This window comes from Malaclemys terrapin, chromosome 6 (assembly GCF_027887155.1).
Source record: "Malaclemys terrapin pileata isolate rMalTer1 chromosome 6, rMalTer1.hap1, whole genome shotgun sequence".
Classification (NCBI taxonomy): Eukaryota; Metazoa; Chordata; order Testudines; family Emydidae; genus Malaclemys; species Malaclemys terrapin.
Genome location: NC_071510.1, coordinates 105,748,536 through 105,771,188, shown reverse-complemented (window position 1 = coordinate 105,771,188; position 22,653 = coordinate 105,748,536). Strand labels below are relative to the sequence as shown.

General features: G+C 40.1%; 1 protein-coding gene across 1 annotated transcript in view; it reads right to left on the bottom strand.

Moving 5' to 3' along the window:
- Positions 1 to 22,653, bottom strand: part of C6 (complement C6) — a 38,138-nt gene that overhangs the window by 7,375 nt on the left and 8,110 nt on the right. The window contains exons 7-16 of the mRNA XM_054033094.1: positions 21,461 to 21,661; positions 15,670 to 15,910; positions 14,639 to 14,761; positions 13,179 to 13,345; positions 11,707 to 11,932; positions 9,419 to 9,590; positions 7,623 to 7,734; positions 6,264 to 6,396; positions 4,964 to 5,155; positions 1,197 to 1,287 (exon numbers count right to left, since the gene is read on the bottom strand). Coding sequence (XP_053889069.1) covers positions 1,197 to 1,287; positions 4,964 to 5,155; positions 6,264 to 6,396; positions 7,623 to 7,734; positions 9,419 to 9,590; positions 11,707 to 11,932; positions 13,179 to 13,345; positions 14,639 to 14,761; positions 15,670 to 15,910; positions 21,461 to 21,661 — 1,658 coding nt within the window. The remainder of the gene's footprint in view (positions 1 to 1,196; positions 1,288 to 4,963; positions 5,156 to 6,263; positions 6,397 to 7,622; positions 7,735 to 9,418; positions 9,591 to 11,706; positions 11,933 to 13,178; positions 13,346 to 14,638; positions 14,762 to 15,669; positions 15,911 to 21,460; positions 21,662 to 22,653) is intronic.

Here is a 22,653-nt window from a genome sequence, read left to right as displayed (position 1 = left end):
ACGGACCTGTCTGGTTTTAAGATTAAGTTGGATAAGTTTATGGAGGGAATGGTTTAATGGTAAAACATAGTAGCCAAGGAAGACCAAGCAATGGTACATGAATAGCATAATGGCCAACAAGGGTCAGGCTAGAGACTCTTGCCTATATGCTCGGGGTATTACTGATCGCCATATTTGGGGTCGGGAAGGAATTTTCCTCCAGGGTAGATTGGCTGAGCCTCTGGAGGTTTTTCGCCTTCCTCCGCAGCATGGGGCAGGGATCACTAGCAGGAGGGTCTCAGCCGATTGAAGTCACTAAAACACAGGATTGGGGACTTCAACGGCAGAGTCCAGGGAAGGGTCTTGCGGCCTGCATCATGCAGGGGGTCAGACCAGATGATCATAATGGTCCCTTCTGACCTTAAAGTCTATGAGTCTATGAGTCTAAGTGAACCATCATCACCGGGCCAGATTCTCAGCTGCTGCAAATCAATACATCTCCCCGGACCTCAGGGGAGCCATGTCAATTCACACCAAATATGTTTGGGAAAATCCAGAAGGAATACAGGTGTTGTATTCATATAATTGGCCTTAGGAAGATGGGGCAAACTGGTTTGGAAAAAAAACAAATCAATCACCAGAAGACCCTTCACTTATCCCTGCAAAAATTCACAGGAGTTCAGCAAGTCTGGCTGCTGACTTCAAATGTGGCACAACCCAAGACTTCCCTGGAGTCTGAGGCCTTCATCAGGTGAGTGTGGGGCAGAATACACTGGAAGACCCAAACACAAGAGGCATAAAACCAAAGAGCTGACCCAATGGCAACTATCAAAACCAGACCTGGTGAGACTCCACACAGGCTGATAGGAAAGCTAGATGGCTGACCTCTTAGAAGTCAGTGGCTGGAAAGAAGTTAGGTGAGGGGGAGGGAAAAATGGAAGCCTGCGGGTCCAGATGGTGGGAGATGGCATTGTGGCATGCTGACCGCCGGATGCCATTGATGATCTGCAGGAAAACAGCTGCTAGCTCATGGATTTTATAAGCTATAAAAATGGCTGTATTTTGGACTCTGTCTTGTGGCTGTTTTGCTAAGGTCTGGAACAGGCTGCAAGAATGCCATGGCTATTCTCATTTTTAACTTTCCCTGTTTGTTCACAATGAATCACTCCACTGTAGAACGACTGTGGCTTTATATCCAAATACGGTATATACCTTACCTACAATCCTGTGCTGGAGACATGCAAACGCATTGAGATCCAACCTGTTTTTGTCCTGGGCTGCAGTTACCTCTAGCTTTAGTTTGCTCATCTGAAAAAGAAAGACGGTATTGTCAAAGCTACTCCCTGAAATAACTGATAAAAAGATGAACAGAAACTAGAAAGGGTTTATTTTAATTTAGCCTGACCACCCATAACAAGAGGTGATACATATTGTTCTTCAGTTAGCAGGGACACCCAAGTGTAATTCCAACATTTAAAAACAATCTTAAAAAACAATGCAAGTGTGAATAGAAATCACGCCACACAAAGGACAGAATTTCAAAAAGTTGAAAGGTGAAGGGGATGGGACATGGGGGGCTCTGTATTCAGCACCTACACAGAAAACATAAAAGAGCTTTTCCACACCTAGTTGTAAAGCACAAAGTCAGTTCAGCCAAAAGAATCTTCCCCTGAGCTGAAATAGTACCCAAATAGTGGTGCCATTTTCCCTTGCTGTTATTATCTATTGGCTTATTTTACAAGACTTACGGTTATTTTTGAATATATTTATTTACATTGTTCTCATCACTGTGGTATTTTTGGAGAATTACAGAAATTAACATGCATGACCGTTGCCAACAACTGGCACAAACCAAACTGCCTCTACCACTCTCACCACTGAACAGATAAAGAAAGCAAAAGTTGGAGTGAACAAGCACGTCTCACAAAAAATCCTCAGACTCAGACTCTGATGGACTGTAGGATAGAGCAAATTCTGAAATGAAAGGCTATCCACTGAAAACGCCCTCCTGCCCATATGCCGGACTTCCTCTCTGGAGAGACACAGGGAAGGGCATTCCAGTGGAACTCAGCTGGCATAAAAAGATATAGGCAGTCCCCAAGATGGCCATGCCTTCAGGTCTTTATAGAAGATAAAATCTTTGAGCTGTACCTAGAAGTTGTCTGGGAACCATTTCAATTCAAAGAATGCAAGTGTCATGCATCTACTCTAGTCTGCACTTCCGAAGAGGTAGGCAGCAGATTTCTGCTGAGTTCAAGATACTTCCAAGTGGGTTCTTAAGTAGATTCCAAGGTAAAGAGCACATTACAATGGTCTGGCTTGGTAGTGCTGTGAGCTCGATGGATGGAAGTTGGTTAACCTTGGGGAAGGTCTTGAAAGCTTGTTTCATGGGATTTTTTCAAAATGTTCAGGCCATGTCTTGACAAAGGGATAGTTAACCGTGGTGAAGCTCGCAGACAGGAAAAGTTGAAATTTTGGGGCCAGCTCTGCTGTCTGAGAACTACAACTAGGTATGTGCAATAGTCTTCTCCTGTTTATCTGAAAACTGTAGAGCAAGAAATGCGAGGAAGAAGCTAAAAAGTAAAGGGAAAGATCCAGTTCATTTAATCGCTTACTTTCAGAACCTTTGCTACAGCTTCTTTGAAGCCACAGGCAACAGCAACAGTAAGCGCAGATGTTCCTTTGGAATGGAAAGAAACCATTATTCATGGCAGGCTTCCAGTTAACCATATAACTTGCCATGTGACATCTTCCATAATTGCCATTTGGGGTGGCTCACTCTTAGACCATTTTGCAAGAACAGGATGTGGGCCAGGGCTAGGCTTAACTTTCAAGGCTTTAACTTGATTGGAAACAAGTTTGGAAAAAAAACAAATGCATAACTACAAAATGTAGAATAAGTAGCGAGGTGTAGAACTAGTGGAAAAGGATATTGGATTTAGAGTGGATCACACAGTGAATATGAGCCAACAAGGAAATTCAGTTGTTAAAAAGGTGAATATCATTCTGGGGTGTATTAACAGGAGCGTCATATGTAAGATATGGGAGGGAATTGTCCCACTCTACTTTGTGCTGGTGAGGCTTAGCTGGAGTATTGTGGCCAATTTTGGGTGCCACACTTCAGGAAAAATGTGAACAAACTGGAGAGAGTCCGTACGGGTACAACAGAAATGATAAAAAGTTTAGAAAACCTGATCTATGAGGAAAGGTTAACGAACTGGGCATGTTTAGTCTTGAGAAAAGAAGACTGAGGGGGGACATAATAACAGTTATCAAATATGTTAACGACTGTTATGAAGAGGACTGTGATCAATTGCTCTCCATGTCCTCTTGAGGTAGGACAAGTAGTAATGGGCTAATCTGCAGCATGGGAGATTTAGATTAGATATTAAGAAAAACATTCTAACTATATGGGTAGTTAAGTTCTGGAATTGGCTTCCAAAGGAGATTGTGGAATTGCCATCATTGGAGGTTTTTCAGAACAGATTAGACAAACATTTGTCAGGGATGGTCTAGGTTTACTTGATCCTGCCTCAGAGCAAGGGGTGAACTTGATGACTTCTCGAGGTCCCTTCCAGCCCTACATTTCTATGTTTCTATAATTACAGGTCTTATTTCTTCTAAATATTAGATGTCAATTAAAAATGCACTTCTAAATATTAGATGTCACATGAAATACCCCCCACATTAAATATTAAGACGTTCAAGGCTCCTCAGCCTGCAAGGATCTGGGTTAGATGTAAAAGAACATATCCTTACAACAGGGTCAGTGGTGATGATGTTCCCTGTTTAAGAAAATAGACAAGTGCCCTTGAAGAGATCGGAAGAGCAAAATGGCGTGAAATAAAATTCAGTAACACAACCCTGTTGGACAGCACTAAGCACCTGGCAAAGGAATTTGCCTGGCTGAGAAGAAAAGTTGCTGAGCATGTAAAGAAAATGATGAGCAGTCTGGTGTGGCCAGAGAGACAAAACAATGTGCAGCGGAGAATGGTGAACCAGACAGTAAGCAATCAGCTTCATAGCACGTTTGCTTTCCAGACTAGGCAAGCTCCATAAGAACACTTCTGGGGATGAGTGAGGATTAGGGGAGTACCACACACCATAATATATGAAATAAGTCAGACAATACTAATGAAACTATTGCATGGTGCTGGAGACCTTGTAAGCTACAGCCCAGTCTCTAATCTCCCTTTACAAGCAAGCTAGTGGAAAAGGTAGCCAAAACAGTGTCAGCTGCCAGTAACCTGTACTCCTCTCAGTCAGGCTTCAGGGCAAGGCATGGTATATGGTATTTAAAGAATGTGTTGCTGTGGGGGATGATCTCCTCTTGTCCACAGACGCAGTGGAAGCACATCTTTGTGGCATTTGATATGGGTGATCGCCACATACGCCTGTACTTCCTCCAAAAGCTGCAAGGGTGAACCCAAAAATGACTCAGGGGCTTCCTTTCATCCAAAGCAGAGGGCCATTATGGACAACTGTTCCTTCACCTCCAAAGCCTGCATGTGCACAGTCTCACAAGGGCGAATTGATCTATATGAAGCTATGGGGAGAGCTGGTAAGATAACACAAGCTGAGGTTTCAGCACCATGCAGGTGACATCCAGTTCTACATTTCCTTTGCATCAAACATAAATACCACCATCTCCTAGCTTTCACAATGCCTAGTAGGTACAGTTGAAGAAAAAAGTCCATCTGCAGCCTAACAACTTCACTGCTAACAAGTGATCGGTTATAACTCAGTCATAAGGATGAACTCGACGTAGGAATAACCGTATGAAATTCTATGGCCTGTGTTATGCAGGAGGTCAGACTGGATGATTATAATGATCCTTTCTGGCTTTAAAATTTGCCACACATCATGAAATGCTCCACAGTTAGTTAAATCAGATCTGAGTTACACTGTTAAAAAAAAGTTATTGATCCCACCCTGTTATCTGAAATGAAAATATATTAGTCACAGGCAGAACAGGGGTACTAACCTTTTTCACAGGTAAGTGATCTCAGTATAGGTGGTGTCCATGATACCTCTTTCCTACAAGTGTACTGCTTTTCACCAGTGACAATGAAGCCAGCTGGACAGCGTAGCTGGATGGTTTCCCCAACCTTGTATTCATTTTTAAATGGGGAGATTGTGACGCCCTCAGATACTGATGGTTTAGGGCACATTGATGCTATAGTAAAAAGACAATTCAAATAAGTACATCATTTTTGTGATCATAAACACGGTAATTAAAGTGGGTAAAATGGATCTATTTAAAAAATGTTGTGACCATTTTCACAATAACGCTGACCTCCTCTGTCATCTGATATTCTAAAATTTGGCTTAAAAAAACAAAACAAAACAAAAAAACATAATTTTGAGTTTTGGAAAATTTTGACCTGCTCTCATGGTAACATTCCATATATTACATTTGTCTATCAGTTACTAAAAAGGAATAATAAAGTATGCCTAATGGCTTAATAAAACTTGTAGAATGCTGGTACAGCATGTTACAAATATTAAAAACAGGCAATTAGAGAATCTTATCAAACTAGTTACAATATGTAATTATTAATAAAGTGCATGGTGCTAGAAAGGTTGTAAATATATTCAATAAGAAATTCATGCTGAAAAGTACAACCTGAAGATTCAAAACAATGCAAATGCATTGGGTTCTTGCCAGCTATTTGAATCTCTCTCATTGATAGATTCAGAAGTTGTTTTAGCTTTACTTGTTGATTACACTGCAAGCACATCAGGATATGGATTTTATGGCTGAGATTTCCAAAACAGTCTAGGGGTTTAGACACACATCTTCCATAGAAATTAATGGAAAAGGTATGTGTAAGTACCCTAGAGACTGCTTTGGAAATCTCATCCGATGTAACTTGTGTGTCTATCCAATCCTGAGAATGCTAGTTTGTTCAATCTGATAGTCATAAAATTTACAGCTCCCTTGGATAGGTCTGGAAGTGAAATGCAAGTACTGTTGCTGAAGACATTTAAAATCAGACTAGAAAAGGAACTAGAAAGTATCTGTCCTCAGGCTTTCTCTAATACCCAGCAGGATAGTATCTTATTGTTTATAGAATATGCTATAGGAACAATCCCGCATTGGAAAGGGAACAAATATGGTGACCCAGTAGGTTTTTGCGATTTCTAACTTCTATCAATCATTAATTTCTTCTTAAAACACAATTACAGATTATTTTATTAAAAATGGAACCATTCTATTGTTTATTACATATATTCTCCTCCTGAATTTTGTTGTTGAGCCTAACTGTTCTCCTCTTTCTTACATTGGCACTCAACAGGCTGCTGTGCCCAGGTATGATCTGGTAGACACCTGAGGAACTGATAGCCAATGAGATCATATCCAGTCATGCAGGCGATTTCAGCTTCTTCCCCAAATGCATAATGATTCTTTTCATTCTACAATTAAATCAAATCCTTTGTAAGTGGAATACTCACTGACATAAGAAACAGATTCTCAGGATCATAGTACTGCAATTGTCATAACAGTTTTTTTCCCTTTCTCTGACGTGAAAGCCATGCATCCCATTTGTCTGTCCATCCAGGCGCTAATATTGTCATGCATTCACCCCATTAGTATGGGCACATTGGTTACAAAACTAGGGTTCACAAAAAATGCTGTGTGAATTGGGTCCTATATCCTTCACCCATCCTTTGTTTTAGTTGTTGCTGAGATCTTTTACAGATCTGTGATTGGGAGAAAGCCCCCACACAAAGGGGAGCCTTGTAGCTTGCCCTATATTCAGCAGTATGATTGCTAACACAGCAGGTATGCAAGATACAGTAGATCTATCTCTATGTTTATGGTAAAAGGTCTACTGAAGAAACTGTCAGTCAACATAAAAATATTGATCCCAGAAATGTAAATACAATTTTTAGTGCTGCATATGCATGATTTTCTACTACCCATTTGTGGCGCATACATGGACATGCATCAGTATCTCAACAATCGTGCTTCCCTTGCCTTTTAAATCTCTCTCAATTTTTCTCTTTGCAGTAGATTTGTATATTCAATCTCTTCTGTTAAGCTCTTACTGGAGGAAACAGTAAGTTCTCATAAATCACTCCAACACCTAGCTGATAGTATGCTGCTCCTTGTCCTATCACTTCCATGTAGCCAAAACCCAACAAGTCCAAAGTGAAGATGAAATATGAATTTAGTTATTGAGAGATGGGGAAGGGATTTTTAGGAGCAGAAAGAAAACAGTCAATGAAAAAAACATGGAAAAGAAAATCAGTAGGAAAAAAGCCTCCAAATATAGAAGACTTTGGTGAAAAAAAGGAGTAAAGTTGGTAAGAAAGAAAATTTAAATAAAAAACTATATTTAAAAGTGAACCTACTAATGCCAGCCTAGCTTTTGTGATGTTTTATATAGCAAATAGTGGTACATAATATCAGCTTCTAATCGGTTAAAAAATGTATTTATTAAATAAAGTGGAATCAAGTTGTTCAAGCTGGTGTCATGTACTAATATTTGGCTACAATTAAAGGAAACAAAGTTTTGTAGAATGTGAATTAGTTTTGTGAACCCAGCAAGGAGTTTGTGAGGCTTGCAAACCTGGAGCTTCTTGAAGCTCTCCATCCCTGCACATCACCCTTATCCCAGGCGTTACAACCCTCTCACCCTGAGAAATCCATTTTCTGGTGGGGATGGCTTAAGACATCCAGACTCTGGTTCACCAATGAAAACGTCCACTTCCTTTCTTGCTTCATTGTCATTTATACATGGAGCCCCTCTGAAAAATAAGAGTTTGTAGTTAAGGATGCAATCTAAGGAGTGGTTAAGGTAGATTGAAACAGTAGGGAGAGTTCTCCCAACATAAGCCAAGGGAGAGGAGAAGCTGGCAGGGAATGCTGCTCCCGCAAACCAGGGAAAGCAAGGGGGAGCTGGGCATTCTTTCCTCCTCCTCTCCCCTACTATAACCCATTGAAACTAAGGGAAAGAGTACCATGTGCTGACAAGGGCCAGATTAGCAGAAAGCAGCCCAAGGAACAGAGAAGCAGATATTGGGCCAAATTCTCTGTTGACATCATAACTCCCTGGACTAGCAGAGAATTTTACCCATTTAATTTTCTTGAATTAGGAGAAACAGGGCAAGGAGGACAGAAGATGGTGCTGAACCTCTAAAAGGTGACTGTGAGCTCAAGTGGTTTGGTCAGTATTAGGGTTCATCATCAGTTGGTTGGGTCATATGGAAGGTAGTCAAAAGTCTATTCCCTGACTACCTAGTTCAGGCAAGGACTAAGGAGGCCCCCAGTGTGTGGATATGAGTAGGCTTGGCAGAACTAGATTTTAAATATTTTTTACAATTTGGTGAATATCAATGTTTATTTTAAGCACTTTTTAATTTTTATTGACTAAATTTTCATAGTTGTGGAAAACTATGTGGGGGGGGGGGGACACACCTGATGACTATTTAATGGCAGCCATTGAGATTTAAAATGTAAAGCTTTATAACTGTTAAAACACAAACTGTCAGCATCACATTTCAAAATAAATATCCTTAAATCAAACTCTAATAAGTTCTCACATAGAACTTTACTTTGCCTAAGTGTAAATTTTGATTATCACTGATGGGAATTTTTATGTCAGTTTGGGTGTATACGGTGAAATTGATCTTTACTGACATTTACTAATACAAATCTAATCCCTCCAAGCCTAGCTATGAGGAAGCACATGCTATGTTACCTTACTTAGTGATGGAGCTAGGTAGCCAAGGGGGTCTGTATGTGTCCAACAGCCTCAGTAAAGGATCTCCTATATAGTCATTACAACAGAGACAATACAACTCCCAGTCCCACCTCTGCAGCTTCCACTGATAGTTACCAGTGTTGTGACCACCAGAGAAAATGCACCAGTGGTGAACTATGGTTATGAAGTTTGCTCTTCAAGACTCAGCCTTTGAATGAGAAACTAAACCCAGGCTGGGGTTGGATTTATGATTTTACATTGAAACCTTGCAAAATTCATGTTTCAAAGCAGAACCAGGTGGACCTCAGTAGTTTTGGTCACGTTTCTTTTTGAGATTTTGAATTCAAACCTAAAAGCAAGCAAAGAAACAAAGCAAGCGAACAAAAGCTTGTGGGAAGAGGAGGCAACATCCAAATTCATGTAGCTCAGAAGACAGGAATGTGTATGCAACTGAAAAGAAACTGCTGAGTTCTGTATGACGTCAGACGGAGTCATACAAAACATTTAAAAATAACATATTGGTAATGCTATTGGAATTCTCTGGGAAGAAACACCAAAACCAAACCAAATTTGTATCAATTTTCAGACATTTTCCTCTAACAGACCCATCCACAGAAACACAGGCAGGAGATTCCTATCCACTATTCCCTATCCTTGCTAGTCACCAAACAGGCATCTTCAATCCCAACCCATCAGGAAATGGAAATTCCAGTCTACCATCTTCTTACTTGTCCACAAACATTGAGATGTAACAGTCCTCCTCCTGCTCACGTTCACCCTGGCACGGCTTCCCTCCATTCAGTGGTGCAGGGTTATTACACTCCCGGGTCCTTCTTCTCTTGAAAGCAGCATCGCAGGAGCTCCAGACAGACCAGCAACTCCAGTAACCATCTACTGCAACTAGAACAGATGAAAGGAAACTCTAGCCACTTGACAACTCCACTCTACCTGCATTATTTTCCTTACTCTGTATACAACAGGAAGTCTGGCTGATTAACAGTCACAATTTAAAAGTATTTGCATTGTTTCCTAGCAGAGAAACATGTTATTTATGGAGTTAAATTTTAAACAGAGATGGGCCAAACCAAAAATTGAACTTTTAATTTCAGGGGAGTCTAAATATTCCTTTCTTTACACAGTTTTGGTCCCAGGTCATATCCAAAACCAGATGATGCCTATTTTCTAGTTCCACCATATATGCAGCCATTTGGTGATTCCATGAGGCTAGAAATCTTTTCAGACAGCTCATGAGATGTTAGTGCCTTGAAATCCAACTCCTAACCTGAATTCCAGAGCCAAGATATCCCTAATCCCAAATTTACTCCAGATCCAAATCAGAATTAAATTGCCATCACCTTCGCCCATCTTCTGTTTAATTCTTTTAGTTTGCTTTTCCTTGAAATCTACAGATTATATCTCTGCAGGCAATACATGGGGTTAATGTCTTTTTGCTTCTGTATACCTAGCTATACAGGTCATGAATGAAAAATAAATACAGTAGTACCTTGCTAAACCCTTGTACGCATTTGTCCTTGTCACAAACCCCAAACCCAATTTAGCCCTGCCCAAAAAAGCTGAGTATTGGAATAGAGTTACAATCAGCACTAAACTGAATTTGCAGGTGGGGTTCGTAAGCAGTAATTCTTAGATCTAGCCAGGGATCTTAAACTTTCACTTGTACAAGGACCACATTTTAAAAATATTATAAATACAGATTCATGTTGGACACCAGATTATTATATGCTATTATAAACAGGAGATTGCACACTTATATACACACATGTACATATATGTCATAATATAGATTTTCACTTTCAAAATGCATCTTCACAATATGGATATGATTAAATCAGGACATTGATAGAAGCACTTTCCACTAGCGCTGGTAGAAAATTTCCCGTTGGAATAGTTTTCTACTAGATAACGCTGATTTGATACAATCAAAACATTTCACTTCTGATGGATGCCAGGCGAGAAGACAGGCTAGCAGGCTGCTTGATTTCCTACCTGTCCACCCACCCACCTGCGATGGGGGTGGGGGTGGGTGGGAGGAGAAGGCTGTCCACATGCCCACCTAGTAGGGTCCTTGGCTAGCCAGCTGCCAGGCTGCCAAATTCCTGGGCAGCAAACTCCATGGTAAGCAGCCTCCCTGGGTGGCTGGCTCCCTGGGCTTCCCAGCTTCCCAAATGTCTGGCTCCCTGGACGGCCCTAGCTGCCCACCCAGCTCCCATGGTTCCCTGGGCTCCCCACCTGGCTCCCTGGCTGGCTTGCCACTGGCCAGCTGGCTTGCCACTGGCTGACTGCCTGTCTTGCCTGATTTATTTTTATTTTGAAATTGGTAATTGGTATTCTAATTAGTTTTGTAATTGGTGGAGTAACTGGTCATTTGTAATGGTCTAGTAATTGGCAACTTCCTATTGTAATACGTATAATAAAAATACAGAATAAAAAATAAACTGTGTATTTTTTTATTATACACATTACATTAGGAAATACCAAACCACTTCAACACTTATCATTAAGATTATCACTTACTAATTAAAGAATGCCAATTTATAATCAATTGCCAATTTACAAAATAAAATACAAATATAATTTAATAATATAAAAGTTGAAATGTTTCAACTGTTCTGACATGGCATGAAAAGAGTAACACGAAATTATGAAATGTCTCAACTTTCATAATTTATAATATAACATAAAAGTCAAGCCAACAAAGTCCAAACGAAATGTTTTAATCTTATCAAAATGAAACTACTTCCACCTATCGAAATTAAACATTTCATAAAGGTCAAAACTAACTATCATTTTGATTTGTTTGAAATGAAATTGTGGAATTTTCCTTGGTGGGAAACTTTGAAATTTCAATATTTTGTTCTGATGGAATGGAAATGTGAAAGTTTGGAATTTCATGGACTGTGAACTCCAGATTCCAACCACCTTTAACTTTTAACATTAAATTGTGCAGCTAGAAAGAAGGAGCACATTTGCATTGTTATGGCAATACTGTAAATACCTGATTTGTAATCTGGTGCGCGTTTCTCACAGTTATCCCCATAGGTTCCAGCCTGACACACACACAGACACTCTGTTCCAGACAACACAGGTCTGCCATTATTGGGACAGGGGGCACATTTACAAGGGTCAAATATGTCCATGTATTCAATAAGCGCTCTTCTGAGGTTGCGCCGTTTAGTCACTGCACAGGGGAAGTTCTTCACCAAATCCAGGATGGGGGCCAGCTAAAAGACAAGCACATAGCAGAAGATCATATAATGAACGATAAAGTGAAAATTTCCTTGCAGTACAGAGTTAGCTGTATTGACTTCTTGCTATGGATAGCTGCAGGGCATCAACATATCCCAAATAGCTAAAAAAAAAAAAAAAAAAAAAAAACGCATCTTTTTTAAAGACATCAGAGCCTACAAAGCTATGTGCATAAGATACTGGGAGTGTGGTGCATGGTGCAATTTCTTGGTATTTAACAGGACATGAAAACTCCCTACATATAGATCACCCATATCTATATTTTCCTCTTCACAGGGGTGAGGGCCTAATGGGCAAGTGGCAAAGAATTAGCAACATACACTTTAAAAATCACACCTGGTAAGATGGTGTAAACAAAGACATGGAGGTCATGTACGCTCGCGAGAGATGCAGTAATATACAGGGGTGAGCAATGTGATGGGACCAATATTACATTTACTGTTTAGTTACAGTCTATGTTTTCCAAACTAGGAGTGGTTGTGGAGTTTGCACAATGAGGAAGTCAGCTAACTTTCTGCACACAGCTAGTGCATTGCTTTCCTTCTTCCCCAAAACAACCACTTCCTACTATCAAGCTCCAGGGGACTTCTCCTTCCCAATGATGTCTGAAAATAGGCCCAGTGACTCCCCTCACTTCCTGTGGCTGTTCAGCGCCCTTCAATTTGGACGCCTAGTACTAAGGAGAGTTAATTTAACAGGCTGAGGGATACAAAAAGTAGTTCTAGCAAATGTTTACAAAACTTTCTAAAATATTTTGTATATGTGAAATAATCCCCAGTCTCATTCCAGGGAACAAGATGAAAAAGAACGAAGGGTCTTAGTCCAGCAGTTCACAAACTGTGGGTTGCAGGGCTGGCTTACACTTGCTGGGGCCTGGGGCCGCAGCCCGTGCCCCACCACCCTGGGCCGAAGCCTGAGGGGCAGCAGGAGTCAGGTTACAAGCCTACTGCCTGGGGCTGAAACCCTTGGGCTTTGGCCCCCACTCCTGGGGTGGTGGAGTTCAGGCTTTGGTTTTGCCACTCCCCCCTCCCCCCGATCCCCTCAGGGCAGCAGGGCTTGGGTGGACTCAGACTTGGGTCCCCCCCCTTCTGGGGTCCTACTGTAATTTTTGTTGTCAGAAGGGATCACGGTGCAATGAAGTTTGAGAACCCCAGATCTAGTCTTTGATCCCCTAAAGGATGATGGCCTTTATTTTCTTGCTAGTATTTTTCTTTTTCTTACCTCAAAATCAATCACAATAGGATTGTCCTTTGTTGATTCCACCCAGTCTGTGAATACTGTATGCTCTGGGAAAGACCCCTTTTTCTCCCAGGCCAAAGCTGCAGCGTATTCTGCCCTTCCACCTTTTACCAGTGAAATAGACCGTTCAGATGACTGCAAAAATGATCCTAAAATGAGATTAAAATTAAGGTTTTTCAAAACATAACCACAACTTTTCTATTGCATACAATGCAAACTCCAAGGATTGGGGTTTTTTTAAGAAGAGCCAATAGGATTTGCTGGTGACACAGGGGTACCAAATTATAGGGTAGGGAGATGGTCATCCCTCCTGCTCTCTCTCCCATCCCACGCCCACTGAAGTCAAGGGAAAGTTTGCTACTGACAGTGGTAGTCCGACTGGCATTTATGTGACTCTGGCAAGAATGACCAAGGGATCCTTCATAATTTTCTCCTAATACTTGAAGGTGTAAACAACTCAGTGCAGAGAAACTACTCATCCAGATCCAAGGAGCATAACTGGAGTAATGTTATGAAATTAAGAAAGAAAAATGTAGTCTGAACACAAAGAAAATATCTCAATGGGGAAATTTAGTAGATTGTGGAATAATCTCGAGGACTTCTCATAGAAGAAGGGGATGAAAGCCTCTTCCCTGGAGACATTTAAAACTAGATAGGACATAGTACAATATGAGTAGAAAATATATAATATGGAACAATCCATGCTGGCTAGAGAATGGGCTAGGACAGGAGTGTCAACTCTTGCTTTCTTTACACATCTCAATAGTTTGGTTGTCTTTCATATGGCACTACTCACATGAGAGAGGGAAGGCATATCTGGCCTGAGATGATCAAAGAGTTCTTTCCATTTATGCTGGATGCATGACTACCTGACACTTTGAAGAAAATAAACTGTTCTTTTAATATACCTGAAGTACACTAAAAGCATAGGGTAGAGTCTCTGTTGCACCAGAGAAGAGGGGGATGTTGAGAAGTTAGTTATGGATTCCTGATTCTCTGTCTGATTCTGTGCCACCTTCAGCCATGGAAAAGTTGAGAACAGCTTGGGGGCTGCTTTAATCTCTGACAGCTGGTAATAGTCCTCAAATGATCATCCACCAGGCGGGTTTGCCAGAGCAGTCCTGACATGTCGCCTTCCCACCTCCAGCATGGCCTTACATTGAAAATGTGGAGAGAGGTAGCATAGGAGATGGCTATATAGTTTTGTGAGAGCAGATTCCTCAGCTGGGAAAATGTGCCAGGATGGAACAGGGGCGAGGATCTGGGCCACAATGCCATAATGCTTGACTTTGGGCAGGAAAAGGTGAAAAACTGGCTCCACTGAAATTGATGGGAGTTTTGCCATTGACTCCAATGAAGTTAGGGTTTCACCCCAATAACTGTCAGATACTATCCCCCATGGTAAATAACAGTGCACAGTGCTTAGTTCTCATCACAATCACCTTCATGGCGTTCAGTCAGTTTATTTGTGGTGCACGTCGTATGTACTTTCTTTTTCTTTCTGAAAAACACACGCCTAGTTGTTTCTACCCGGACACATTCCGTCGATTCTTGCTGTGTCAAGCCTGGGAAATATTAAACAGCAATGATGGCATTAAGCATCAAATATTATACACAAAACACTAAACAGCATCCCTGTTTCCACATGGCGCCCCTTTTGTCTACATCTATTTCATGGCATTCCTCACCTAGAACACCTCACTAGTTTCCTCCATGTCTGAGATTCTCATCCCCACCAGTTACATCCTGAAGACGATTTAGGTATTGTGGATTTCTTCCTTCACCTCATTGTTGTTTCATGAGACATCCGGCTATTCCCCCATGTACCAACAATGTTAGACAGAGCCATATTTACCATACCTGTCTAAGTATGTACTGATGTTGCTGGTAGTTCCTTGACGCACCCGACTACACTTTGTTTTATTAACCAGCAGTGGCCAGGCAAGTTAACAGTACCATAACTCAGGAGCACAGCCTTTAACCTGAGAAGTTAGGTTTTCAGCTTTTGTAGAATGCTCTCTCCATTTTAATGATTTGATTATATTTCTAAAGAATTTACTTCCAACAGTAATTGCTAATAATTTTCATAGGTTTATAGCTTTTAGGGCTAGAAGGAACCATTAGTTCATCTGGTCTGACCTGAGGCACACAAGCCATAGAATTTTACCCATTTACCCCTGCATGGAGAACAATAAGTGGGGTTTGACTAAAGCATCTGTTCTAGAAGACATCAAGAGGAGAATCCATCACTTCCCTTGGTAAAGCCTAGACCTACGTAAGTTTGTGAGGTTAGACATTATTTTGTGTGAGAGCCATATAGGATTACTGAGTTGTGTACGCTAAAACATGAAAATATGGGGCAGTGCTTTTCTCACAGGCACTATTAGCAGAATGATAGGTGTATATATATATATATATATATATATGCTACTAAATAGATCATATGGCTTTTTTTCTCACAAAGGTTACATACCTGAATTTTTCAGTTCTTCAGCACTGTATTGATAAAGAAGGTCATATGTGCCACCCATTGATCCAGAAGCGTAGTAATGAGTCCCAAAGTCATCAAAAATTCTGCTATATAAAGCATAGTTGTACTCCAAAGGCAGGTGGTTAAGTGCCTTTAGAAAGATAGTTGAAAGCTGCAGATCTGACTGTTTCATTGTGAAGTTTGAAACTGCAATCACTTTATGGACCCTAATAAAGTTGGAATTCTAGAAAGAAAAAAAAAATGAGACACTAAATACCCTTATTCTCTGACAACAAGAAGCAAAAAGGCTGAGAATATATTCATTTCCCTTTGTATATTGTAAAAAGGGTCAAATACATTATATTTTATGTTTCTTTGGTCATGGGTAAACTAGCACAAATGAAACCTGAGATCAATCCACTTGAGATTACAAGCACTTGGTTACATTCTAGAGGATATGTCTCATTGCATGATAGACAAAAAGTATTCTTATTAATTATTACTTGTATGATGTTAGTGTGGACCACAGCTGAGCTCAGGACCCTTTCATTCATTCTGTACAAACACAGAATAAGTGACAGTCCGTGTTCTGAAGACTGTACAGCCCATAGACGTGGCAAACAGAGCTGGGAGGAAGGAATGTAACATGCAAGCAGAGTGGTAGGTGCCATGGTTTGCAACTATCATGTTAGTTCTGTGATTCATTTTAATTTTAATTTTTTCAGGGTGGTTTGGGGAGGTAGGGGATTCGGTCAGTGTTGCCAATTCCCATGATTTTATCATGGGTCTCACAGTATTTGGTGTTTTTTTTTACAGCCACAGCTGGAATCAAGACATTGCGTCAGAATCTCGACTTTTAAGTTTCTAGCCCGTAGGGTGGCAGAGAAAAGCTTGAAACCACAAAGCAAGGGCACCCATAGGGATCAGAAACCAGAAGGCAAAGAAAAAAAAAAAAAACTCTGTTTTGAAAATTTCATGATTCCGAAACCAGTCTCACGATCTCGGGGCGCCTGACTTACAGTTTCTGCATGCTTGGGATTTTGTTCGCTAAATAGAAAGACAAAGGGAGGGAGAGGAAAGCAGGTGGATGAGGCTGAAAAAAAGAGACTGAGGGGGGGCGCAGGATGATGTTGGAGCAAACAACAAATCAGTAGATGGGAGAGAATGTCCAGAGTAAAAAAAAATTATATATATATATATATATATATATATGAAAAGTGGCACTGATGACATCATCAGAAGCTGCAGATTCCTGCTTCAGCTGTTTCTGTCTGCTGCTTATTTTCCTCCCAGTAGTTTCTTTTGTCCCTAAGGACATATTGAGATACTCAAACTGACCCTTGGTAGCACAAGTTCCTATTGAAGTTGGAACTGATCCTGTACCCACTGAATTCAATGGGAACTCAAAGTCAGCAACGGCCATTCAATGACAGACCTGCGGGTGGCTATCTTACAACAGAAAAACTTCAAAAACAGACTCCAATGAGAGACTGCTGAGCAGGAATTGATATGCAAACTAGATACAATCAACTCAGGATTGAATAAGGACTGGGAATGGCTGAGCCATTACAAACATTGAATCTATCTCCCCTTGTAAGTATTCTCACACTTCTTATCAAACTGTCTGTACTGGGATATCTTGATTATCACTTCAAAAGTTTTTTTCTCTTACTTAATTGGCCTCTCAGAGTTGGTAAGACAACTCACACCGGTTCATGCTCTCTGTATGTGTGTATATATACCTCCTCAATATATGTTCCACTCTATATGCATCCGAAGAAGTGGGCTGTAGCCCATGAAAGCTTATGCTCTAATAAATCTGTTAGTCTCTAAGGTGCCACAAGTACTCCTGTTCTTTTTTCTGATAATAAGATGTCTCAAGCAGGGCACCCAAAATGAATGGCCACTTCTGAAAATTTTGGCCTAAATGCTTAGTCAGGCCAAATGTGCATTAATTTCAATGGGAATTTTGCATGATTTAGAACATCAGGATTTAGCCAAAAGTTTCATTTCCCTAATATTTCTTAGGACTTTTCTTGGACTTTGTCTATGGCTTTGTACCTATCCGGCATAGGTACTTTCCACATGTTTCCACTGAATGTTTGCATCCTTGTTCTTACCTTCACTTGGCTCAGAAAGCATATTTTTTCTAATTGTGTCCAATTCAGCTGTCTTTTGTATTGTACATGTGTATCACGTATCTGCATTTTCTACTCGAAAATGTATTTCTAAATGTCTATGACAAGTAATTATTTGCAGAACAATTTCCCAGAAATTTAATATCTGCCCAATAATTACTACATTCAGACATAGAAAGGCTCAGAATTTTTGGCACTATAAGATATTTAATCATTCTAGCAACTTGGAAATCTTAAATCTAATTATCTTTGGGCAGATGCTTCCCCTATAAAACTGTAGAGATCCTCATGACATCAGTAAAACCTACTTATGCCAGTAGTAAACTTATCCCTTAGAGTACTAAATATCAGCACTAAATATTATTACAAATATTTGTCTTGGTCGGGGTAGACTATTTAATAAGATATTGTGCCAAATTCTGCTCAGTTACATGAATAAAACTTCAATGACTTCAATTAAAGTATACACAATCTACTTACTTGACTGTGGTGTAACCCCAGGCAAGCACAATTGGCCAGTGTGAAACTCGGCAGTTTTGATTGAGAAAGGGATATACAATTTACATGTGGATATTTTCTCTGATTTCAAGCAATACTGTTTCATCCCCCTGAGTTTTAAATAAGGACAAACTCAAAGTGAAGTCAAAACGACTGCATTTCACCTGTTTGTACATTGAACCCATGAGATTCACATGATTTCAGCCAGAGACTCCAGCCGGTAGGAGCAGAAGCAACCAAAACAGGGACTGCTGCCCTGGTGGGGGGGGGGGGGGGGAAATGGGTCCAAGTTGGGGCCACCGCTGTCCCCATTACTTGCTTTGGATCAACAATAGTGCAGAGGTGATCCCCTGCACTCTGGGGGCACTAGGACCCAGGTGGTGCCTCTCCCTCCCCCCCATTCCCAGTTTGGGCATAGGAGAAAACTGCAGAGAGGAGCTGGCCAGAGACTCCATCTGGTAGGAGCAGAAGCAGCCAAAGCAGGAACCTTCAGACATCCAGAGAACTTTCTACAGTTTTGACTGGGCTTTCTGTGTCCCGTACCTGACTGGCTGTTTACTCCAACCCCCCTGCTCCCTTTCATCACTCCAAACCTTCTACTCCCCTCCCAGTCTATTCACCAGAGCTTCACTCCACTACTGCCCCTCATATGCTCTTCTCCCCTGCCCTAATTCCTTTCCTTTCCATTTAGCTGCTCCCCTCTTAAGTAACCCCCCTTCCAAATATCCTGGAATTAACATGACACAGTTGCCACCATCACATTGTTCACTGTGCTTGTGTGCTTTACCCCTTTCCTCCCCCTATGTCTGTTTTATCTATTAGACTGCAAGCTTCTTGGGACGGGGACTGTCTACTGCTCTGTACAATGAGGCCCCACTCTTGACCGACCCTTAGGAACTACCATACAATGTTAAATAAATAAAAAAAAAAAAGATTCCATTGTGAAACAAACTGGCTAGGATTTCTCAAACTAGGTTAAATTTTAAAACTTATGTTAACACTCATGAATCTTAGACAATCTTCTGACAATCTTGTAAGGAAACCAGAAAGCCAGGTAGGTTTCTGGATCCATTGCTAGCATTTTGCACCACTCTAATCATGATTAGAAGCAGCAACCACTGTGGCATATTTAACTATGCTCTCTGTTTTCTCTGTTGTGTACTGTCCTGTTAAATTTCTAAGGTGTCTCTGATCTGCAGAGGCCAGCAGTCATTTTGCATTCAGTTCAATACAGACTGTCAGAGATGGCAAACACACACTGTGTATTCTCTGGTGGGGACTTTACTTCTGTTCTTTCTTGGTCTGTGGTTCTTAACCTAAGATTACAGACATTCTGGCTGAAAAGAAGTGCTTGTTTACTCTTTATGCATGAAAAACCATACAGATACATTCTTATTAAACTCTTCCCTCGCCACTCAATAAGATTCTTGGCAGCTGTTAAGTTATGAAAAAATAATAATTTTTGGAAGAAGCTTATCACTTCACTGCAGACATTAAAAACAACTATGAATATTTTTTTTCATTTTGGGGGGGAAATTATCCTTTTATTAAAAACATCATAAGCCACATGTTTTATTTGATATGCTAATGTCAGTATTTTTGTGATTTTGTGTTCATTCATTTTGGATTCAAATACATATATAAGTAGCAAAGAAAATTGCTACACATTGATAACTACCCTGTATTTGTGGAGAATGGTTTCTTGAATTAAGTAGTTCAAACTCAATCTTAACCAGTTAATGGCTGCCCAGTGTACCAGGATCACCTGTCAAAGCAAACGGGCTTAATCCAAAATCCATTAAAATCAGAACGAGTCTCTCTGTTGATTTCAATGGACTTTAGAACAAGCAGTTATTGACCTGCGAAATACTTCTGGTACATCCTGACAATCAATTGGTCTCAAAGCAATGTTCCTTTTCATTGGCAGGGTAGGAGTTCAGTGATAAAAAAATAATGGAAATACTTAGCATTGTATAGCATTTTGAACATGCAAAGAGCTGTGCAGTTATTAACCAATTAATTCACAAGGAATGGTCTTAAAGATATTCTGCTTTTGCCTTTGAAAGCTAGATAACTTTGCCATGGCTCTCCCTAAATTTAACATACAGAATAGGACAAGTAATAAATGTTATATAATTTGAGAGGGGTCAGAGAAGAGTCATGAATATGATTAAAAGATTTGAAAAATGCTTTATAGAAAGACCCTCCAGGAGCTTAATCTAGTTAATTTATCAACAAGAAGGTCAAGGGGTGACTTTATTGCTGTCTATAAGTGTATTCACAGGAAATAGAAATTTGATAGTAGCAGGCTCTTCAGTTTAGCCAACAAATATATAACAAGATCCACTTGCTAGAAACTGAAGCTAGACAAATTCAGATTAGATATAAAGTGCTATTTTTAAAAAAACTGTGAGGGTAATTAACCATTGGACAATTTACCAGGGATTCTGTATCACTGGAAATCTTTGAATCAAGGTATGCTCTAGTTCAATAACTATTGGATAGACTACCAATAACTTGACAGTTCCAAGGCTCTGGTATTATAAGGCGAGAGTAACCAGAGGTGAAAAATAATGTGGATTTATTCCCATATTTATAAAATCACAAATCCTGTTTGAACTTTATTTCCTCTGGGCCATTTTCTCAACCAACTGTGCAGGCTTGGAGCGAGGGGTTGGGTTACCTGACCTGTTAGTCTCAACTCTGATATACTCTTAGAAGAGAGGTATCCTATGATGTTTGACACGGTACTTTTCCACACAATTGTATGTGTTTAAAGGTATATTATAGGTATCTCTTGTGGCATAAGGAAGAAAAAATTCTTATTTATATGTAAGTCCAATGGAATTTTATGGGTATAAAATGTGGATCTATCTTCTAGAAGTCATTTAAAGGGCAAGGTGATAACCCATGTGTGAAAAAACAATGTTTATATTTCACTCAAGTGAACAAAATTGCCTATTCTTAAACTAAGAGGTAATCTGGGTTTGACAATCATTTAATCCCTGAGTACCCATTTTCCTCTCTCTCATTAGCATAGAAAAGTTTTTTGTGCTAGCTTGATTATAAAATGTAATCTTTTGAAGATCTGCCAATCCTGGAATTGAACAGATGGAGAGTGAAAGAAATAATAGAATATGAGATCTAGTTTATTATACCTTTTTATATGAGGCTTCAATGGCTTCCCTGAAGGAGGAAGATGATGTGATTTTTACACGTCTCTTTCTTGAGAAGAGACCTGGGATCCCAGAAGAGCTTCTTCCAGAACCAGTGTATGAACTATCACTAGCAGATTCAGTGTGTAGAGGAATTATATCCTTATAGAAATCCGATGCCACATCATCCTCTTCATTTTCCACCTAGAGAGGCAGAAATGCAAAACAAGCTCACCCAAAGGGTTGTTCATTAGATTATTATTAAATCATGAAGTTCTAAAATTTTCTGGGAGCAACACATTTGAATGTTTAACAATTGACAAAATGACAAAAAAAAAGTCCATTCATTACACCAGGGACTGCTTTTAGAAGTTGATGGTTAAAATGTGCAAAAGGTATATGCATAGAAAGGCATTTGGATATGAAAATAGGTCAAATGGGTGTTTTTGCATGCAGTTATTCATTTATATATCAAATACATATTTGAATGTACAAGGTTTCAAGTGCAACTGACATGTCAGAATTTGAAAATGTGTCTGAAAAGCCTTAACACTATTTCCCACTTTCAACATGCTTTTCAAAGCTGTTGCTATTCAAAGGAGCTCAGACCTTCTGCAGTTGCAAGTCACTTCGTACATAAAAGGGATGAGACAACTGATTTGCGTAAAATAAGAAATGATCCACATTTTCAGCCCAAACTCAAGCAAATCCAAAATAAAACATTTTGGGAAATGGGAAAAAGTTCAGTTCACGTTAGTTGGTTGGGTTTTTGTCCATTTCTTGTTCTGCACACTGCTCCGCTCTCTGATTTAAGCGGGGAGCATGAGGGAAAGAACTGGAGTACTATGAGCAAGGTTATTCTCATAGAATCTCTAGCCTATTTCAAACTACAAAGCACTGGAACCTAAGAGGGAGATTCTGGTCCAATGACCTTTCCAGCCCAAAGCATGTTGTATACGTGTATATATAGATCCAGATATACATACAGCACAATCCTCGAAACCTTCTCTAATTTGCTAATCTCTATTGGTGGATGAAAACTCACTATGTCATGAGGACAGCTTTGCAGAGACATGGAGCAAAACAATTTGCTTCTCCCATAATTAAACATTTCTGCACTCTTCTACACTTGAACCTGGATGGCTACTAAATCTACAAGCTGTGTACATGCAAATCCAGTTAAACTCTTTACATAG